General features: G+C 41.6%; 1 protein-coding gene across 2 annotated transcripts in view; it reads left to right on the top strand.

The window, feature by feature from the left end:
* The window catches only part of XPO7 (exportin 7), a 78,835-nt gene extending 63,141 nt beyond the window's left edge, over positions 1–15,694 (top strand). For both annotated transcript variants that reach the window (XM_039868012.1, XM_039868013.1), the window contains exons 16-28: positions 932–1,012; positions 1,954–2,017; positions 2,428–2,536; positions 3,442–3,548; positions 5,525–5,613; positions 6,328–6,435; positions 8,651–8,733; positions 8,934–9,148; positions 9,362–9,500; positions 11,209–11,369; positions 12,310–12,408; positions 12,975–13,102; positions 14,098–15,694. In XM_039868012.1, the coding sequence (XP_039723946.1) occupies positions 932–1,012; positions 1,954–2,017; positions 2,428–2,536; positions 3,442–3,548; positions 5,525–5,613; positions 6,328–6,435; positions 8,651–8,733; positions 8,934–9,148; positions 9,362–9,500; positions 11,209–11,369; positions 12,310–12,408; positions 12,975–13,102; positions 14,098–14,191 (1,477 nt within the window). In that variant the 3' untranslated portion in view covers positions 14,192–15,694. The remainder of the gene's footprint in view (positions 1–931; positions 1,013–1,953; positions 2,018–2,427; positions 2,537–3,441; positions 3,549–5,524; positions 5,614–6,327; positions 6,436–8,650; positions 8,734–8,933; positions 9,149–9,361; positions 9,501–11,208; positions 11,370–12,309; positions 12,409–12,974; positions 13,103–14,097) is intronic.
* The last annotated feature ends 2,781 nt before the right edge of the window (positions 15,695–18,475 follow it).

Here is an 18,475-nt window from a genome sequence, read left to right on the forward strand (position 1 = left end):
ACGTGAAATCTCATCCATAGCCTCTGGAATCATGGGTGAAATCCTGTCATGGCATTAGTGAAATGGCCCTTCCGCCCCAGTGATTGGTGCTCAGCCTATCACCCAATCAGTCACCCTGCTGCCAGGGTGCCCAGAGTGGGCATTCACTTTCTGCTGATTTCCTCTAGGTGTGCCTCCCAGGAGGAAAGCCCCACTTTAAAACAGGCTTACTCCTTTCAAGTAGCATCACGCTCTTTGAGAGTCTTTAATCTCCAAAATGTAGTGCTATTGTTTGACCTGTCTTCAAAGTTGGAGCTCCTAATTGGCTCTTTTTTCTGTTGTTGTTTTTTTTTTTTAAGTTGTGCCCCTTTGTTTACATTTTTCCCTTTTTAGGAGTTCAATTTATCAAAGCGCACACTAGGAGCCAAATTACCCAGGGCTGTGTGCAAAGTGACATTTTGCCTCCTTCCAGCCATCTCAATCCTAAACACTCATATCCATGAGCTGGTTAATAATTTAATATGAAAAAAAGCAAAGGGGGTCTAAAGGACTCTGCCAGCCAAGAACCCAGAAGCAAGGGCTACTAGAATTCTGCAGCTGACAGTGGATGGTGCAGGTGCAGAATTGCATACGTCTGCATGTTATCACTGCCGCAGAAATCTCTTACCCTTGCTGCAGAAATCAGCCCTGGAGTGCCCCAGAATTCCAAGGGCCTGGGTATGGGCCAGTGTAGCTTTGGAACCAAGTAGTGAAGATTATCTGAAGGCTAATTTTTCTAGTCAACCAAATGTAAGTACGGAGATTTTATACCCATTTTTTGTGGTTGTGATGTCTGTGAATTGGTGATGCAGATGTGTGGTGATTCTTGATGGATGATTTTCTTCTCCCAACCCTCAAGGAAACCAGGCAAATCAAAAGTGTCTTTTCCCTTTTTTTTTTTTTTGTCCTCCAGCATCACCAACCTGAAGTACTGGGGCCGCTGCGAGCCAATCACCTCCAAGACGCTACAGCTTCTCAATGACCTCTCCATTGGATATCCTTTTCTAAGCCAGCTTCTGTGCACGACAGGGACTGTGATGTGCCACCCACCAGCTTAGAAATCATGGCCGCCTGCTGTTTCCACTTTAATTTAGTTTATATGTACTTAAGTATCTTCCTTTCTCCTAAGAGCCAAAGGCAGTGCCCACACAGAATTCAGGAATAATGCCAGACCCCAAAATTGAGCCAGCCCACAAGCTATTAATTTACTACAGATTTGTCCCTGGTTATCTCTAAGACCCAGAAATACCCACTAGATCTGTCCGATATGTACACACTTTTTATGGCCAAGATTTTAGCATCCTCAGTGGTGGCAAAATCCATCTTGATTGGCTATCGGCCTGTTGGCAACAGCACCCTAATTACAAACTTTGCAGTAAAAGTGGCTCTATACTTCCTCTTGGCTTGGACTAGATCTGCTCTAAAGTTTGAATTGCTGTAAGACAGCTTTTCACAACTAGTGGTTTGTAAGAGAAGTAAACCCTAAAAATATTATTTAAGTGACTTTTCTCAGTTCTCCCAAAGACTGTACATAGCTAGTACTATTCTAAATGCATAGGCGAGAAAGTTAATTCCACAAACAGTGGATGCCTTAGGCAGGGCTTTAGGGCTTAGTTTTCTCTTAGAAGTCTTGTTGAGAAAAGTTACTCTAGGATATTCATCATTCTTGGAGGAAACAGCTGGGTTTTTATTTATTTTCTTACAGATAGGAGTTTGGTCTGGATAGTCTTGCATTGATCAGTTAAATACTGCTTAGAAGAGAACACATTTTTTCCTTTTCGGCAGTGTTAATACTCAGGTGGTTAAGAAAAATAAGATTATCTGAGTATGGAATTCATAGTTAAGAAACTATACTTTATCCTAGAAGGTTTCATGCTGCGTTAAAGATTCCTGGTTTGCATCACGCTTTCCTTGACCACCTTCCTTTGCCTTTACATACAGTAGTGTAAGGAAACTAGTGAAGCTTAGTGCGGTACAGTTCATGCTGAACAATCACACGGTGAGTGGTTTTAGCAGCTCTTCCTGCTTCTCCTGTCTAGCCACCCACACACTTTCTCAGCATGCAAAGAAGGTTAAGTTGAGGTCCATGGTGCTGCTACAGCCAAAGACTGTTCCCTGACTCCCATCATACTGCCAGATTACACTGCCTGTCATCAGAGCTGCTCCTAAGGGATCCGGATGGTCTGAGTTATGGCGAAGTCACGTACTGTCATTCATACTAAGATCAATTAGTTGTACATAACAATAACAGTAATCCAAAAAAAATTTTTTGAATACCCCTTATACCCTTTAAGAATGACGATGTAGCCATTCGCTTGAAAGGGCTCAGAAATTCTAAAATTACTGGCTTTCATTCTGCCTCTAACCCATATTTTTATCATTTTAACTTGTGTTCTTTTTTTTCTATAGAGCGAGCACTTTTCATTTTTGGGTATTAACAATCAGTCCAACCTGACAGACATGCGGTGTCGGACGACCTTCTACACAGCACTTGGGCGTCTCCTCATGGTGGATTTAGGTACTGCATCAAATCCTAGAGGCTCATGAAGTAACCTGGTGCTGTTCTAGATTTTTACTTGAGGACAGAAAATTAGATGTGGGGGAGGTCTTTTCTGTTGTTTCAACAGTAACAAAACTATCTAAAATAACAGTCTGATTTCACCCAAGAATAGGTAACACTATTGTGGTCCCTGTAACTGGAAGAGAATTAAATATGTGCCTAAAGTTTTCAGCTAATGTGCCGTGGTTTTAAAATTCTATTCATATTTCTCATCTGTAAAATAAGATAATTGGAAATTGAGTTTCCTAAATGCATCTTGTTGGCCAGATAACCCCTCCACCCTACAGAGGTGCAACCCACCTGAGACAGCCAACACAACTTTTTATTTCCCAGTTCGGTAGCACTATGAACCGGAGGGCGTAGCACCCACTGTGTAGCTCTAGTTGTGATATTAGCAGTTTGGAGTGAACTAATAAATGAAGCAGAATGGCTTCATCATAACTTTGAGCTATTTAAATTTAATCCTAAAATGACTTTATGAAAAAGTATGAATAAAGCCTCCACACACACCTGATTCAAGTTCAGGTCTCACCTAGTTTGCATATACAGTCCTTTCTCAGCTGACTGTAGTTCTCACCTAAGGAAAAATAAATACATAACATAGTACCTTATACACATATCAATCGCTAATATTTTAGCTCGGTATCGAAAAAATTTGAACATTTCCAGAGGAGATGTTATCTAGTTTAAAAATTGTTTCTATATAGACATTTTATTCTGAAATTACTAATACCTATTTGGGTGATAAAGAGCCCTTTGAGTTACCCTTGGATCTGCTCATCTTTCAAACCATCTTGTTTTCCATGCACACACAACTTTTAACTTGGTATATTGGGGTCACACCCTGGTTGTTTCCTTTACAGGAGAGGATGAAGATCAGTATGAACAATTCATGCTTCCACTCACAGCAGCGTTTGAGGCTGTAGCCCAGATGTTTAGCACGAATAGTTTCAATGAGCAAGAGGCGAAGGTGAGTCCTTCACCCGCTGATTGATCAGCTTCTGGTTGAGGGCAGTTCCTGATAGAGACTGGCTTAGCTAGCAGTACAGAAAACAGTGCTTACCCAGAAATTTTCCGCTGATTTAGCTTTTTCTGTAATCTCCTAGACTCTTGGGATTTTGAAATAGAAGAGCTAGTATAGATTTGTAAACTCTGTTTTTATGATAAAGTGTGTTCTTAAGCAGCCCCTAGAATTTTTTTTGCCCGAGTTTCCAAATGTAGTAACAAAGTTATTTTAAGTTTTTGCATTGCTCTTTTAATCTCTGTTGTATCTTTATTCTATGTCCTCTCTTCATTTTTAATACTCCTTATTAGTGTCTCCTCTTTTTTCTAGATGTCTTGCCAGAGATTTCTTAGTTTTATTAGTCTTTACAAAAGGAAAAAAATTTTTTTTTACTTTATTTTAGCCCTGTTTTATCTATATTTTCTATTTTGTTAATCTTTGCTCTTAATCTTTATTTTCAGTATATTTTCCTTGGGGTTATTCTGTTGTTCTAACTTAACTTTTCAGCCCTTCTTCTTTCTTAATGTAATCATTTAAAACTATAAATGTCCCTTTAGGTATATTATTCCAGAAGTTGGGTTTTTTAAATTGTGATTTAAAAAAAAATTTACCATCTTAACCATATTTAAGTGTTCAGTTCAGTAGCGTTAAGTATATTCACATTGTTGTGAAACAGGTCTCCAAAATCCATAAGTTTTGATATGTAACATTTTTATTATCATTCAGTTCTTTATATTTTCTAATTTCCATTTAGATTTCTTCTTTGACACATGAGTCATTTGGAAGAGCTTATGAATTTCCATATATATGGAATTTTAAAGTTACCTTTAGTTATTGATTTCTGGCTCTCAGAATTGTCATTTTTAGATTTTTGCTTTCCTCATCTTTTTACTTCATGCATACCTGCTCTCCTTACCTCTAGCTCTCTGTCCCAAAACCAGAAGACACTATGCTGTTAATATTTATAGGACATTTTTGCAGTGTTCATAATGACACAGGCTGAATTCTTAGAGCCACCAAATAGTTAGGGATATCGCCCCTCCAAAATGCAAGATTTTATCTGACATTCTAAAATTCTTTTTCATCTTTAGAAAGCCTCTTAGTTTTCTGTCTCCAAGTCAGCAGGGAAGTCAGAACTATTTACTTAAAGCAGGCTGTTAGCAGAAGTGTGGTCATTTTTGACAAATGAGTCAGGATCCCAAATGTGATATCTCCTTGAGCCCCCTAGTGATTATTAGCTTGTAAGAGCAGTCTTATACTGTTCAGGGCCCACAAGTAAAAGTTCTGCTGAGAAAGACAGCATTGGATTTGGAGTCTTCGTTCTGTTAGTACTAACCCTGGCCCTCCTGCCACCCAGCGGCATGACCGAAGGCACATTATTTGACCTCTCTTGGCTTCAGTCTCTTTTTCCGTACAAGCATAGTGTAGACTTTATAACTCCGAGATTGAACACATCCATCTTATTCCAGGCACTACGTGGTCTCCATTGCCTTCCTCTGGCAGGGTCTGCATCTGAGGTCCTGTAGTGCTGCTGGCACCTTCCTGTCATTAGATGTGTTACTAGACCTTCAGGATATGTGGCTCTTCTACCTCTTCTTGTATGGACTTTTTTTTCTTTTTTTCTACCTCTTAAAAAGGTTTTTTGCTTTTCCACTTTTTACGTATGATTTCTCACAATGTCTTAAAAGTTTATCAGCCTCTATTTTTGCTGAGATGAGCCAGGAAACATCCCTTTTTCTTAGTATAGCAACATTCCAAAACTAACTTTCCAAATGAAAAGATTTCGTTCTAGTATGGAAGAGATCGATTCCGAATATTTGGGAAGGAGCATTTGTAGAACGATAGGAGGAAGAATTTTATTACAGATATGTGATAAGTCCCCATCGGGTGGTTATAGGTTTGCTTTTTCTTCTATTTTAACATACTTTTGCCTTCTACTACAGCGAACTCTAGTTGGCCTAGTAAGAGACCTGAGAGGAATAGCTTTCGCCTTCAATGCCAAGACCAGCTTCATGATGCTGTTTGAATGGATGTATCCTAACACGGGTCACAGCAAGCCTTAACTGAAGTGTGAATAGGTGATGGAGTCATCAGGAAGGAGGGGTTGGGCGGCAGGGAGAAGTGAAGCTTCAAAGGAGATGAAGGGTTACCCAGAATGCCTACTGCATATCTTATAAGCTGCCATTCCAGGGTGGTCTGACGACATAATGCTGTCTACTCTGGTCATTAAGATCAGAAAATGAATGAGGTGGTTTCCCAGCTTCTCTTTGTGTCCCAGACATAAATGCCTGTGGAACTATTGCACGTAAATTTTGCTACATTTGGAAAATAGAGGCATTTCAATCCACTAAAAAAAAAGACAGCTCTACTAGGAATTAGAAAGTCTGTCCTTACTGACTTTATAACCCTGAACAGATCATTTCAAATCTGAGTGCTTCTGTTTCTCCAGTCATTATGTAACAAATAGCTGATTCCCTGTCATATCATAGAAGTGATAAGAGGATAAATAACTATATGAAATGCATTGTCATGTAAATTACAATGTATTATTAGACATCTATTACACGTTAAAGGACACACAGTCACTATAGCACCACCTGGTAGAAAGACTCCACGATCAGCAAGCAAGAGACAGGAATTAGAAAACATTGTAATTTGGCAGTTTGTGCCTGGCCAGTGCTGAGAAATTATTTTAAATTCTGTACCTCTGTGGATTTAGAATTCGTCCTTAGCTTTTCATTTACAGATACCCATCCTACATGCCAATTCTCCAGCGTGCAATTGAGCTATGGTACCATGATCCAGCCTGTACCACACCCGTGCTCAAGCTGATGGCTGAATTAGTTCATAATAGGTAAGCAGGAGGATGATTTTCAAAGGGCATAATTGCCCTTTTATTTGAGACAGCCCTGAGAGAATTTGCTTTCTAGTGTTTTAGGTAGATTGCGGAAGATAGATAATAAGGTTCACTGCTATCAAAATTTGAAAAACTCTAAAAGTTTGCTTTTGTTTATTTGAAAGAAAAGTGTCCTAGCCATACAAAGCCATAGCTGCTTACAGGAAATAAGAGTCTCAAGGTATACATTCCTCAGAGGAGTGAATTTGGTAACCAAGATTCTGATTTCCCTGTCCACACACATAAAAGTCAACGTTTGGTAATGGTGCCATGTCCATCAGATTTCATAGAGACAATTGAAAGGATACAGTATGCATTAGAATACCCTTTATTAAGCAGGGTATTTGTTAGGCAAATTACAGCAGGATCAGTAAAGATTTACTTAAAAAGAAAGAGAACACTTTCCAAAATACCAAATTTTAGATTTGCCCAACAATTTAGGGATGGAGAAAAAGAAAACTAATTTAGGATGTAGGAAAAGAAAAGTTCAGCACTTTGACTTCATTAGAATTTCAGGTCTGTGTATCTGCCTCTCGTGGCACTCCTAAGAGGAATAATTTTTAAAACTACCTCAGTGAGGGAGTAGGTAACATTCAAAGAGTCTATTGTGTCCCATGAGGCTTATAGTCAAGAGTTACTCATTTATGAAATAGATGTCTGAGAGCCTCTACTCTTTGTCGGGCAGTTTCTTAGCTATTGTGCCAGACAAACCTCTGCCCTCTTAGATGTTTGTTACATTCTGGGGGGACGACAGTAAAACAAGTATGGACGATCACTTTAGAAAGTAGTAAGGGCTATGAAAAAAATAAGGTAAGAAGAGGGGAATTGAAGGAGAAGAGGGTCAGAGAAGGCCTCTCAGAGAATGTGATATTTAAGCTGGGATATGAATGACAGGAGAGAGTGTGGTGGCCCTGCAGAGAGAAGGGGAAAGAGCTTTCTAAACAGAAAACAGTTGCAAAAGTCCTAATATGGGATGCGCTTGCTGGGACTTGAGACAGAAAAATGCCACTGCTGGGAGCGTGGTGATGAGGGGAGGCCATGGCAGGCGGAGTCGAGAAGGTGAGCAGAGGCCTGATGGACCAGTGACATGGTACTGCAATAGTGGAGGATGGGCGCTTGTTCTTATTACACTGGGAAGCTGCTGAAGTGTTCTAAGCAAGGGGTTAAAGTGATCTCATTTATATTATTTAAAGGTATCGTTTTAGGGCGTGGTTCCATAGTGTAGCAGTTAACACTTCTGCTTTACACACAGAAGTCCTGGGTTCACATCCCAGTGGAGCCACGGTCCATGATCTATGGCCATGTCTGATCTTGGAAGCTAATCCCGATTCTGATCTTGGAAGCTAAGCAGGGTCGGGCCTGGTTAGTACTTGGATGGGAGACAACCTAGGAAGACCAGGTGCTGTAGGCATAAATAATAAATAATTTTTTTTTTTTTGAAGTATCATTTTGGCTACTACATGAAAAATAGGACTGTAAGGGGGCAAGAGTAGACCACAGAGGAAGTAGATGGATTCAGGGCATATTGCAGAGCTAGATCTTGATGGAATCAGCATGGAGAGGGAAGGAAAGAAGAATCAAGGACTCTTGGGTGTGAGGCCTCACAACTAGAGCCAGTAAAGCTCATTAAAAGGTACAGCCAACCAAAGAAGAGTTGCTCTGGTCTAGGGAAATCAGGAACTCAAAACTCAGGTCGTTTAAAATGTCTGCCGTCCCTGCCTGACGTGTGTTGTAGCACGCCCATGCCCTTTACATCGTCTCTTCTGATAAAGTGGTATCCTTCCCTCAGTTGCCACTGAAGCTGTAAAGGTTAATGTACATTAATGTCTAAAGGCTACATGTTAGTACTACCAAGAAGTGATGGTGATAGAAGCTCTGTCTTCATCAAATAAAATTGAGAATTTTAGAATAATTTTATCCGCTGCCTCATTTTTTGTTTCCTTTAAATATATTCAATTTGAGCAGCAGAACTTGAATCTAGCATGTTGGGTCTTCAGGATAAAAGCTGTTTCACTATTTCTATGTTTTTGATTAACCTGGTTATTTCACATTAGGACAGGTAATCTGCACATTAGTGCAAAAAGAATCACCCAAGGTACCCAGATGAGAGCCTGAAGTACCACGGTCTCAGCAATGTACTTCTGACTTCTCTCCTTCTGTGTTTTCTGCTCAGATCCCAGCGGCTCCAGTTTGATGTCTCTTCCCCCAATGGCATCTTACTCTTTAGAGAAACCAGCAAGATGATAACAATGTATGGTAAGTGCCTTAGGAGAACATGCCCCTTGAAGTGAATTCTAGCTCTGTCACTACACTCTACGCAGTGTGGGCTTCATGCAGAAGCCAGGACGGCACTGCCAGGGTGCTGGCACCAAGGACCTTTGGAGGAGGAGGGTTGAATTGGTATATAAACTACCACTTATAGTGTGATTGAATGTATATATCACATGTCTTCTCAGGCAATCGCATCCTGACACTAGGAGAGGTCCCAAAGGATCAGGTCTATGCACTGAAGCTCAAGGGCATCTCCATCTGCTTCTCTATGCTGAAGGCTGCTCTCAGTGGGAGTTATGTCAACTTTGGAGTCTTCCGTCTCTATGGAGACGATGCCCTGGACAACGCTCTCCAGACCTTCATCAAGCTGCTCCTCTCCATTCCCCACAGCGACCTCCTGGTAAACCTTAAGCTTCATTGACGGGCTCCTCATCATGTCATCTTTACTTGGCCTGAGACCATGATTGAATGTTTCTCTGGAGAACTATAAGCTAGCTCCAACTGAGTCTTTTGTTTTCCCACCTGCTGGGACTGAGCCATTTTATTTAAGACCTTGCTCACTTCGTGCTGGGTAGACAGTGCCAAAGCTGACTTTCGCCCTCTTGTCCCACAGGACTACCCCAAGCTCAGCCAGTCTTACTACTCACTGCTGGAAGTCCTGACCCAGGACCACATGAACTTTATTGCAAGCCTGGAACCTCACGTCATCATGTATATTCTCTCTTCCATATCTGAAGGACTCACTGCACTTGGTAAGCACCTGGGTTGGTTGGTTGGTTAGTTTTTACCACATAACTAAACAGAAAGAGAGAATCCTGCCCCAGTATCTGCTTTGAGGAGCTGGTCCCACCAACAGAGTGTATAATTCATGGGTACATTCTCATCCAGCAAATACTGACCCCCTCCTAAGGACCAGGCACGTGCTAGGCACTGAGTATACAGCAATTAATAACGCACAGTCCTGTCCATTAGGGGCTTTCTCTCTGGTGGATGAAACAAGACGTGTAAATAGACAACTACCTGTTTACCTACCCAATACAGTTGGGGGGTATGAAGGGCTCTTAGGAAGCAGCCCTAAACTGGTTTTGAGGAGAGGTAGGGTCAAGGAAGGCTGGCCGAGAACTGATATCAACACGTAAACATAAAAGCTGAACAGGCTTTACCAGGTTAGTGGGGGAGGCTCCCTAACATCAGGAACAGCAAGTTCTAGCACCTAGAGGCAAGAAAGAGCTGGAAATCCAGATGGCTGCACACCCGCGCAGAAGAGGAATGAAGCTGGACAGAGAGGCGAGCGGACCTGGAGATCACAGGGGGGCCCTTCAGCCATACCTGCTTGCTTGGGTTCTATCCTAAGGTAGTAGAAGCTGTGGAAGAGGTCTCTAGCTCCATAAGTTTTTTCATCCTTCCCCAGCTGGTTCCTGTCAACCATTTTGTCCCCAGGCTGCCTTCCAGAATCTTAGTAGGTGTGTATGTGTTCAGAGAATAAAATACATCTATACATTAGGCTAAGCAAAACATAAAATAGGAAGATGAAGTAAACTGCAAAGTATTCACGATACGTTGCAAACGCATAGAACGACATGGGTTGTCTGCTGTGGCGAGTTCCCCACACATCTGCGTTTACCTCCAGCTGGATGCACAGCCATGTCAGGGGCAGCCCAGCCGGGGTAGCAGACCCTGCTTTGGAAGGCTCTTTTATAGCTTGAAATTGGATGACTTCTGCACAAATAGTGACAGAATGGTTTACTCTCTTAAGGGTTGGTTCATCCATTAGTCTTCTGGCCAGAGCCTCCCTTGGTGAGAGCTCTGTCCACAGGCTGTGTTGTAATGTCACCTTTATGAAATGCATTGAGTCTGCAGCCCCACTGCCATACTCCAAGATGTTTCAGAGAGAAAGAATACAGTAACCCACTCTAACAAACTGTAGATGTTGACAGGCTATACTAAGCTGGGTTTAATAACATCTCCCACCTTAGACTTCTTGAATTTTAATCATAGCCCTTCCGATTACTAGCAGTGTGATCTTGAGGCAAGTCAGATAACTTGTCCAAAATTTGTTTTACTCATTTGTAAAATGGAACACTGTCTCCTGGAGTTTTCAAGAGGATAAATTAGATATAATATCTATATTGTCCTTAGCACAATATCTGGCACAAAAGTACTTGCTATATGTGAACTATTATTTTTTTATGAAGCAGACATACATCCACAGCACTATGAGTCAATAATTTCAATAATATCTATTTATATTATCACCACACACTCACTTTCAAACTTAGACTTTGACTTATGATGAAGGTGAGAAGTTAACAGGAAGGATCCTGAGCAGTGGCTCAACAGGCCACAGTTCCCAGTCCGACTGGCTGTGGGATCTTAGCCGAGGGCAGTCCGTGTTTGCTCGGGTCACCATCAGCAGCTCAGTATCCCTGCTTTGTTCCACCCTTGCCCTCTTGCTTCCAGACACCATGGTTTGTACAGGCTGCTGCTCCTGCCTGGACCACATCGTGACATACCTCTTCAAGCAGCTGTCACGTAGCACCAAGAAGAGGACGACACCCCTGAACCAAGAGAGTGACCGCTTTCTGCATATCATGCAGCAGCATCCAGAGATGATCCAGCAGGTAAGGAGTGTGAGGGTTGGGAAGCAGTGCGGGCTGTCCCACAGCAGAGGAACCACTCCAGGAAAGAGAGGAAGCCAAACAAATAATAATTCTGACTAGTACCTCACCATATTAATGCTGCCTGTGTGAAATTTGTACCTTAAAATTGCAATAGATTTTGAGTGTGCTGAGTAATCATTAGATGTAGGAAATCTGAAAAAATCAGATTCTGAATGCTTGTGAGTGTCACACCAACCCCTGTGCTTTGGGCCTATCCCATGAGCGCTATCCTCCTTCCATGACAGTGACTTTCCTCCCTCACAGCTGTAAATGGAGCGTGAGTTGGCAGTATTCAGCCGTGAAGCTTGTATTCCCACTTGCAAAATAGGAACAAAAATGCAGGACAAAAGGAAATAACCACACAGAGATCAAACCGCATGCTTGCCATCATTTCATTTGCATGCAGTACCTTTTCAAAAATAAGCTGTACAGAAATATACTAGATAAAAATAGATAAGGAAATGGAATCAATGGAATTACTTAGATTTCAACCAATCTCATCTTTGCCTACATTGTTCTCTAAGGAAGCAGTGAAATAATTTACATCCCCGTCACATTCTCAAAATGTTATAAAGCTGGGTCCTCTGAGAAAAGCGCAAGGAGCTATAGTGCAAGGTGATTTTGTACCGTAATCATTTGCTTGACCCATCCCATTCCTCACAAATCTGGGTGAACTGGGGAAGTATGAATTGTCAAACCAATTTAAAGAATAGGAAAGGAAACGTCTTAGAAAAAGACTTACCTTGTAATAGAAAATTAAAATGAAGCTGCATAAAATATTTGTCAGGTTTACCCTAGACAGAAAAGGCCCTTCACCCCAGTAAACTCCTCTATTGAGAATCTGGAATTCTATCTTGGGTAGCCACACACTAGGTCACTGCCTCAGATTCTCCATTTCCAGATGCTGTCAACGGTGCTGAACATCATCATCTTCGAAGACTGCAGGAACCAGTGGTCTATGTCCCGACCGCTATTGGGCTTGATACTACTTAATGAAAAGGTGAGAGAGCCAGCTCCCTGGTGGCCAGAGCCAGAAGCAGGGGTAGGTGTGCATTTTTCAGGGCACTATGAGAAGCACTTCTAGAAACACCCCACGATGGTGAAAGAGAGGGAACATGTACCATTTTTCTAAGCAAATCTTATTCACACTTTAACACATAATCACTTAGCTGTTAGACGTCAGCATGCGTGGCAGTTCAGAGGAAAAGGATGAGGAAGTGTCACAAGGGGAGAACATACCTGGAGATCAGAGCGCCTGCGACCTAGGTCTGAGTCCAGCGCTGTCATAAAAAACACGTCAGTCTAGAGATTCCTAGGAAAGAATCTGGATCAGGTGGTCATGATAGTGTTTACAGAATTTAAATTCTTGACATTTAAGTAAAATAAAGATACATTATCCTACAAATGCTTGCTTGAATTAAAAGGCCATCCAATTTTAGTAGGAGTCCATTTTTTTCTTGGAGAAGAATGCTCCTTTAACCCTACAGATGACCGAAGGCTAATCTGGAGGGTTAATCTGCCTTTCCCGTCTTCTCTCCTTACCCTGTCTCACTCCCGGCCCCACAGTATTTTTCTGACCTAAGGAACAGTATCGTGAACAGCCAGCCACCAGAGAAGCAGCAGGCTATGCATCTGTGTTTTGAAAACCTGATGGAAGGCATAGAGCGAAATCTTCTCACAAAAAACAGAGACAGGTGAGTATAGATGGCCCTGCGAAGAAATCCTATGCAGTTATTTTTCAAATCATTGAAACAGGAGATTCCTTGTCTTTTAGAGGCCATTTAAGCAGTGCTGTCCAATAGAAAAGTAAGTCACAGAAGTAATTTTCAATTTTTGAGTAGCCACACTAAGAAAAGTAAAAAGAAACAGACAAAATTCATTTTAATATGTTTTATTTAACATATTAGGTCCAAAATATCATGCCCATGTGTAGTTAATAATTAAAATTAAGAATTAACATTCTTGTTATTATGGTTAAGCCTTCAACATCCTACGTATTTTATACTTGTCAATTCAGATGCTAAATTTTCATCAGAAATACTTGACTTCTATTTAAATTTCATAAAATTTACAGCTGACAAAGTAGACTCCCATACCGAAGTTGTTCCAAACATACTTAGAAGTCTTCGATAACTGAACTGAATGTCACATTTTCTAAATTAATTTATTAATTTTAATTAATTTACAATTTGGCGATTTGTAATTAATTAAGGTGCAATTGGGGAACTGCATTTTAAATTTCATCTAGTTTGATTTAGTTCCTTGATTGCACTGGGCACAGTTCAAGTGCTCGATGCCACATACGGCTAGGAGCTACCACACTGGAGGGCACAGCTCTGTAGTACCAATCTCCTGGCATCAAGAAATGAGATAGCTTCATCCTCTTTCTTTGTGCGGATTACTTCCTGCCTCTGTCCATGAGATTCCTTCTGTGCTGCCGTGAACCCAAGGTGGCCCTTAGACCTCCAGATGTGACCAGATCTCAAGGCCCACCACAGAGCTGTCAAGTAGAAAGGGGCACAAAACTAGCCAAACTGTCCCTTAAAGACTGACATTTACTGACCTTATAACCAGAACCCATCAATTCATACATTCCGTCTCTCAGTGGCCACTTATCTGCTAGAAACGTTTTAGGCAAAGACCTTTCCCTTCTGCCAAACTCCCCCAACCTACATGCATCCTCTCTTAGGTTCACCCAGAACCTGTCAGCATTCCGTCGAGAAGTCAACGACTCGATGAAGAACTCCACTTACGGCGTGAATAGCAATGACATGATGAGCTGACACCTCCTTGGAATCTACCTGTACAGAGCAGCGTCCCTTCGGTCTGGCCCAGAGGGGCGAACAATTACAAGGGAGAGGGCCTGGCTGATCCTGGCGCCCTTCTCCAGGGGTGTGGAGAAAATGGCAAAGGTCAACTAGCTGTTTCCCCAGGGAATAGGGGTGTGAGTGCACTCACTAGGGGGCAGGGCGCTGCTGGTTCTTGGGGGATGGGGTGGGAAGGGTGGTGGGAGGAGATAGAGACACAAATATGTGAGACTCCAGCCCCCTCTCCTGGGGCCACCCAAAGGGGGAGAACCCCCAGTGTCCTGCCACAACCTGCCTTGTATAAACATGTACATTTTTTCATAACATTTTGAACAAGGTTTATATTGACTCAAGTTTAAAAACAAAGTGTGACTGAAAAATTTTTACAGAGTCTAGTGCACCAATGCTGATGTAAGGGGTTGTGTATGCAAGTGAGGAAAAAATGTGTATTCTGGTGGCCTGAAGCTTTACTGGACGAGGATGTGTGAACGTGCAGAGATATATTTAGTGACACAGTGTAGAGAGGCAAAAAAAAAAAGTAAAAATTCCAAATGTATATTTTTTCTTATTGCCCTTTCCTTGCCCCCAAAATTATCACTTCCTGTTACTGTATTACCCTTGTTATTAGGAACTCTAAGCCATGCGGAGCACCATCCCTCCCCTTCAACCATAGATGCTGCCCAGGGTCCCTCGGCCTCTTACGGTGACAGACAACTCCAGCTAAAAGTGTTTGTTTGGTGTTCTTAGCTTCATCCTTTTTCCCACTTTGCTCACCCTCATCCTCAGACAGATGCCTCTTGCTTTTAAAAGTCGGATATAACTCTATGACTTAGGGTTCTTGGTCTCTGTAACGGTAGAGACGAGAGAAGGGATTGAGCCAGTTGCTCTCCTGTGGAGTGATTTGGATGAGTCCAGCAGAGGCCCAGCTGCGTGTGGCCAATAACTTTTAGTCTTCCCCAGCCCTTGAGGCAGTGCGTGTGGATGCGTGCGTGTGGATATTTATATATGTACCCTGCACTCATGAATGTATGAACTGGAGGAAGTTACTACAGCGGAGGGGTTCTTAATAACAAGGTCTGCCTAGCATGAAGTATTTAACATTCTCCCACCCCCTTAAAAATATACATTTTTATAAAATGAAAACCATAATAAATGTTTTGAATATTTAAAAAAAATAACCTACAGAGGAAAATTAATGGAGAAAGCTATTTGCCTTGTACTTTTTCCACAATCGTTGCTGCTAGTTGTACGCATCTCTAGTTCAGCTCTTGCCCATGGGACACTCATCAATTAGGTTTTATTTTTATTTCTCTCCTCTACCCCCAGAAACAAGCCTGTTAATTTTTTCTTCCTTCTCCTCTGGCGACTGTGTGGTGAATCCTTTCTTGCGTGATCAGGTTGCGGATAGACTTGTAAGGGTGTTTGCTGCATACAGTGTAAGCATTGTGACCGCCAATAAACTTCAATGGTTTCTACTGACCCGGTTTCAGCAATCAAGTCTAGTGTGTCTGGAAGGACATGTCTCATTCAAAACACGTGAAGATATTTGAAACATGCATTCTTAAAAGCCAGTGGATGACAGGGACCTTGAAAAATTATCTTGTTTCTCATTGGACTCAGTCTGACTCGGTTTCTTTTAAATGTATGACTGATTAGTTAATACGCAGTCTTTAATAATCTGCAGTAAAGACTTCATGTACATTTTTCATAATATTCGGAACAAACTTTATATTGACTCAAGTTTTAAAAACAAAAAGCACTGAAAAATGTTTACAGAGTCTGGTGCACCGATACTGATGTGAGGGGTTGTGTATGTAAGGAAACTGTGTGTATATTTACACATATATGCTGCTGTCCACAGCTACAAAAGTGAAGCCACTCTACCTCTTTACTAGCTTCCAGGTGATAACACAGCAGCCAGCAGAGAAGTATTAATGGCACAAAGCCCAGTTTTGTTCATGTTCTGACATCTGCTCCTCTAAGGTGGATTAGACCCTGACACATTCAAGGGTAAAATGCTAGCTCCTAAATACTTTGCAGACCTCATGGGCCATAATTATCAAATGAAGAACGCTACAGATAACGGACTACTTCTCATCCCCATACTACATAGTACCTAGGTATGCGGGACCATATTTGCCGGAAACACTGAAAAGTATTAGGATACAGATAGGAATTGTACCGTGATACAATGAATAACGGGCTCTAGAGGGCAGATTTTGTCCACCTTGTCTAGATGTACTGGTACCTTTGCTCTCTGTCTTCTGGGTACCTTCTGGGTCCTAAATTCTTTCAAAGGGAAAAAATTGTATCCTAATGGCTGGAGGGCACATGGGAGTGATTCACCTTAGCCAAGTCTTTCTCTAAGCCTAACAAACATAAAATGGTCAGGCTTCATTAATAAACAAAACACTCCAGCCACGTTACCCATCACACTCCTCAGAGGTACGTGAAGACCACCCCACTTCCCCAACTATCCTGACATGCTGACTGACCAGCAAACCAGAGCCTGCCCTTCCTTTCCACAAAAACTTTCAGAAGCAAGAACCCCCTCCACCCCCCGAGGTGGTGGTCTCCTAAGCGCAGCCCAGTCTTGACAAAGTGCCTTGTTAAAATCTCCCACAACAAGTTTTTTAAACAGTGAAGCCATTTCTTCCTTGACAAATGGGGGCACCCCAAAAAGTAGCCTTTTTTTCTGGTCAGAGATTGGGTTCACATGATTCAACCTAATGTGAAAGCCAGTTATCTTTAAGCTAGTTTATCCAAGAAATTAATGTGGTTTTATTCTATTAAAACAGGAATTTATTAGTTTCTAGGCTGTCCTGGGCACCGTGGTCACCTCGTCAAGTCCTTCAGACAGTGCTGACACAAATTGTACCTTTTAATGACAAAACACCTAACATCTTTACTGCAGATTATTATAGTATGTATGTATTTGTTTCGTTGGCTCTACCCAAATAAGGCAGTGGTCCCCAACCTTTTTGGCACCAGGGACTGGTGCACCTATGAGAATCTAATGCCTGATGATCTGAGGTGGAGCTGAGGCGGTGATGCTAGCGCTGGGGACCGGCTGCAAATACAGATGAAGCTTCGCTCACTCACCCACTGCTCACCTGCTGTGTGACCCGGCTCCTAACAGAAGTTCGGAACCCCTGAAATAAGGGTTATCTGCTTCCACTAAAGTAAATCAGACAAAGGAAGAGGACAGTTAGTTCATGGTCAGATATGATGAGTGACAACGTCCTAAAAAATAATAGTTTTATATTCTGCAAACATGAGCTTATTCTTAAGAATTTGGGTTTGTTTTTCCTCCCCAAGTGGAAAAATGTTCTAACTGTATGAAATGTCAACCAAGTGCAGAAACAGACCACCTTGCAAAATAATTTGTAGTTACTGGGAATATAAACTGAATCAAGAATGCCAAAACACCTCTCTATCCTATTTGCCACCAGCCAATCCTCCCCCCACCCAAGATTTTTTGGCTAGATCTTTAAACCTATGTTGCCATCTAATAGTGCCCAAATGGCAAAGCAAAAAAGGAAAGCAAAGATAAGCAAACAAGCAAAAATCATACATCTGATAACAAGGTCTTGAAAATGTAAATTTTTATCACTATTTAAAAGGATAAAAATGTATTCACCAACCATAATACAACTGCCAGTTAGGTGCTAAATAATGTCTACGGGGATTCTTGCCCCTGTAGCTTATTTTTGAGCTTGTTACATCTAGGTTAGGCTGCTTAGATACCCTGGAATTCACTGGTCAGCCACTTTGCTGTATTTCAGAGCAGTGGGTCAACTAAAGAAATCAGCTGCCAGACAGTGGGACATTAGATGATCAGAATGGAGGACAGAATCAAGCTTGCAGTATTCTCCCCCTTCCTCAGAAAACCCTTATGGTTTTCAGGACAGGCTGACTGCTGCTGTCTGTTCATTCATCAAATACCTGGCATCCACTCTAGGCCAAATGTTTTTTGACAATAAGTAACAAAAAAATGCAAAACAAAAGCAAAAAAAAGACATTTGCAAGGCAGATTCATTGCTATTGTGTTAAGATCCTTCACCAGTATAATCTTACTCCAAAACAGAATGAACAGAACTTAACAAGCACCATATACAATTATATTTTAAATTCTGCTTTATAACCATGAAAACAAACATAGTAGACAAGCATATCACCTATATGGCCCAAACCATCCATTTTTAGGTTGCAGAGAAATAGTGACAAGTGGGGAATCAATCCCTGCTAGCTAATGGACAA

The sequence above is a fragment of the Pteropus medius genome, unplaced genomic scaffold (assembly GCF_902729225.1).
Source record: "Pteropus medius unplaced genomic scaffold, Ma_sr-lr_union100, whole genome shotgun sequence".
NCBI classification, from domain to species: domain Eukaryota; kingdom Metazoa; phylum Chordata; class Mammalia; order Chiroptera; family Pteropodidae; genus Pteropus; species Pteropus medius.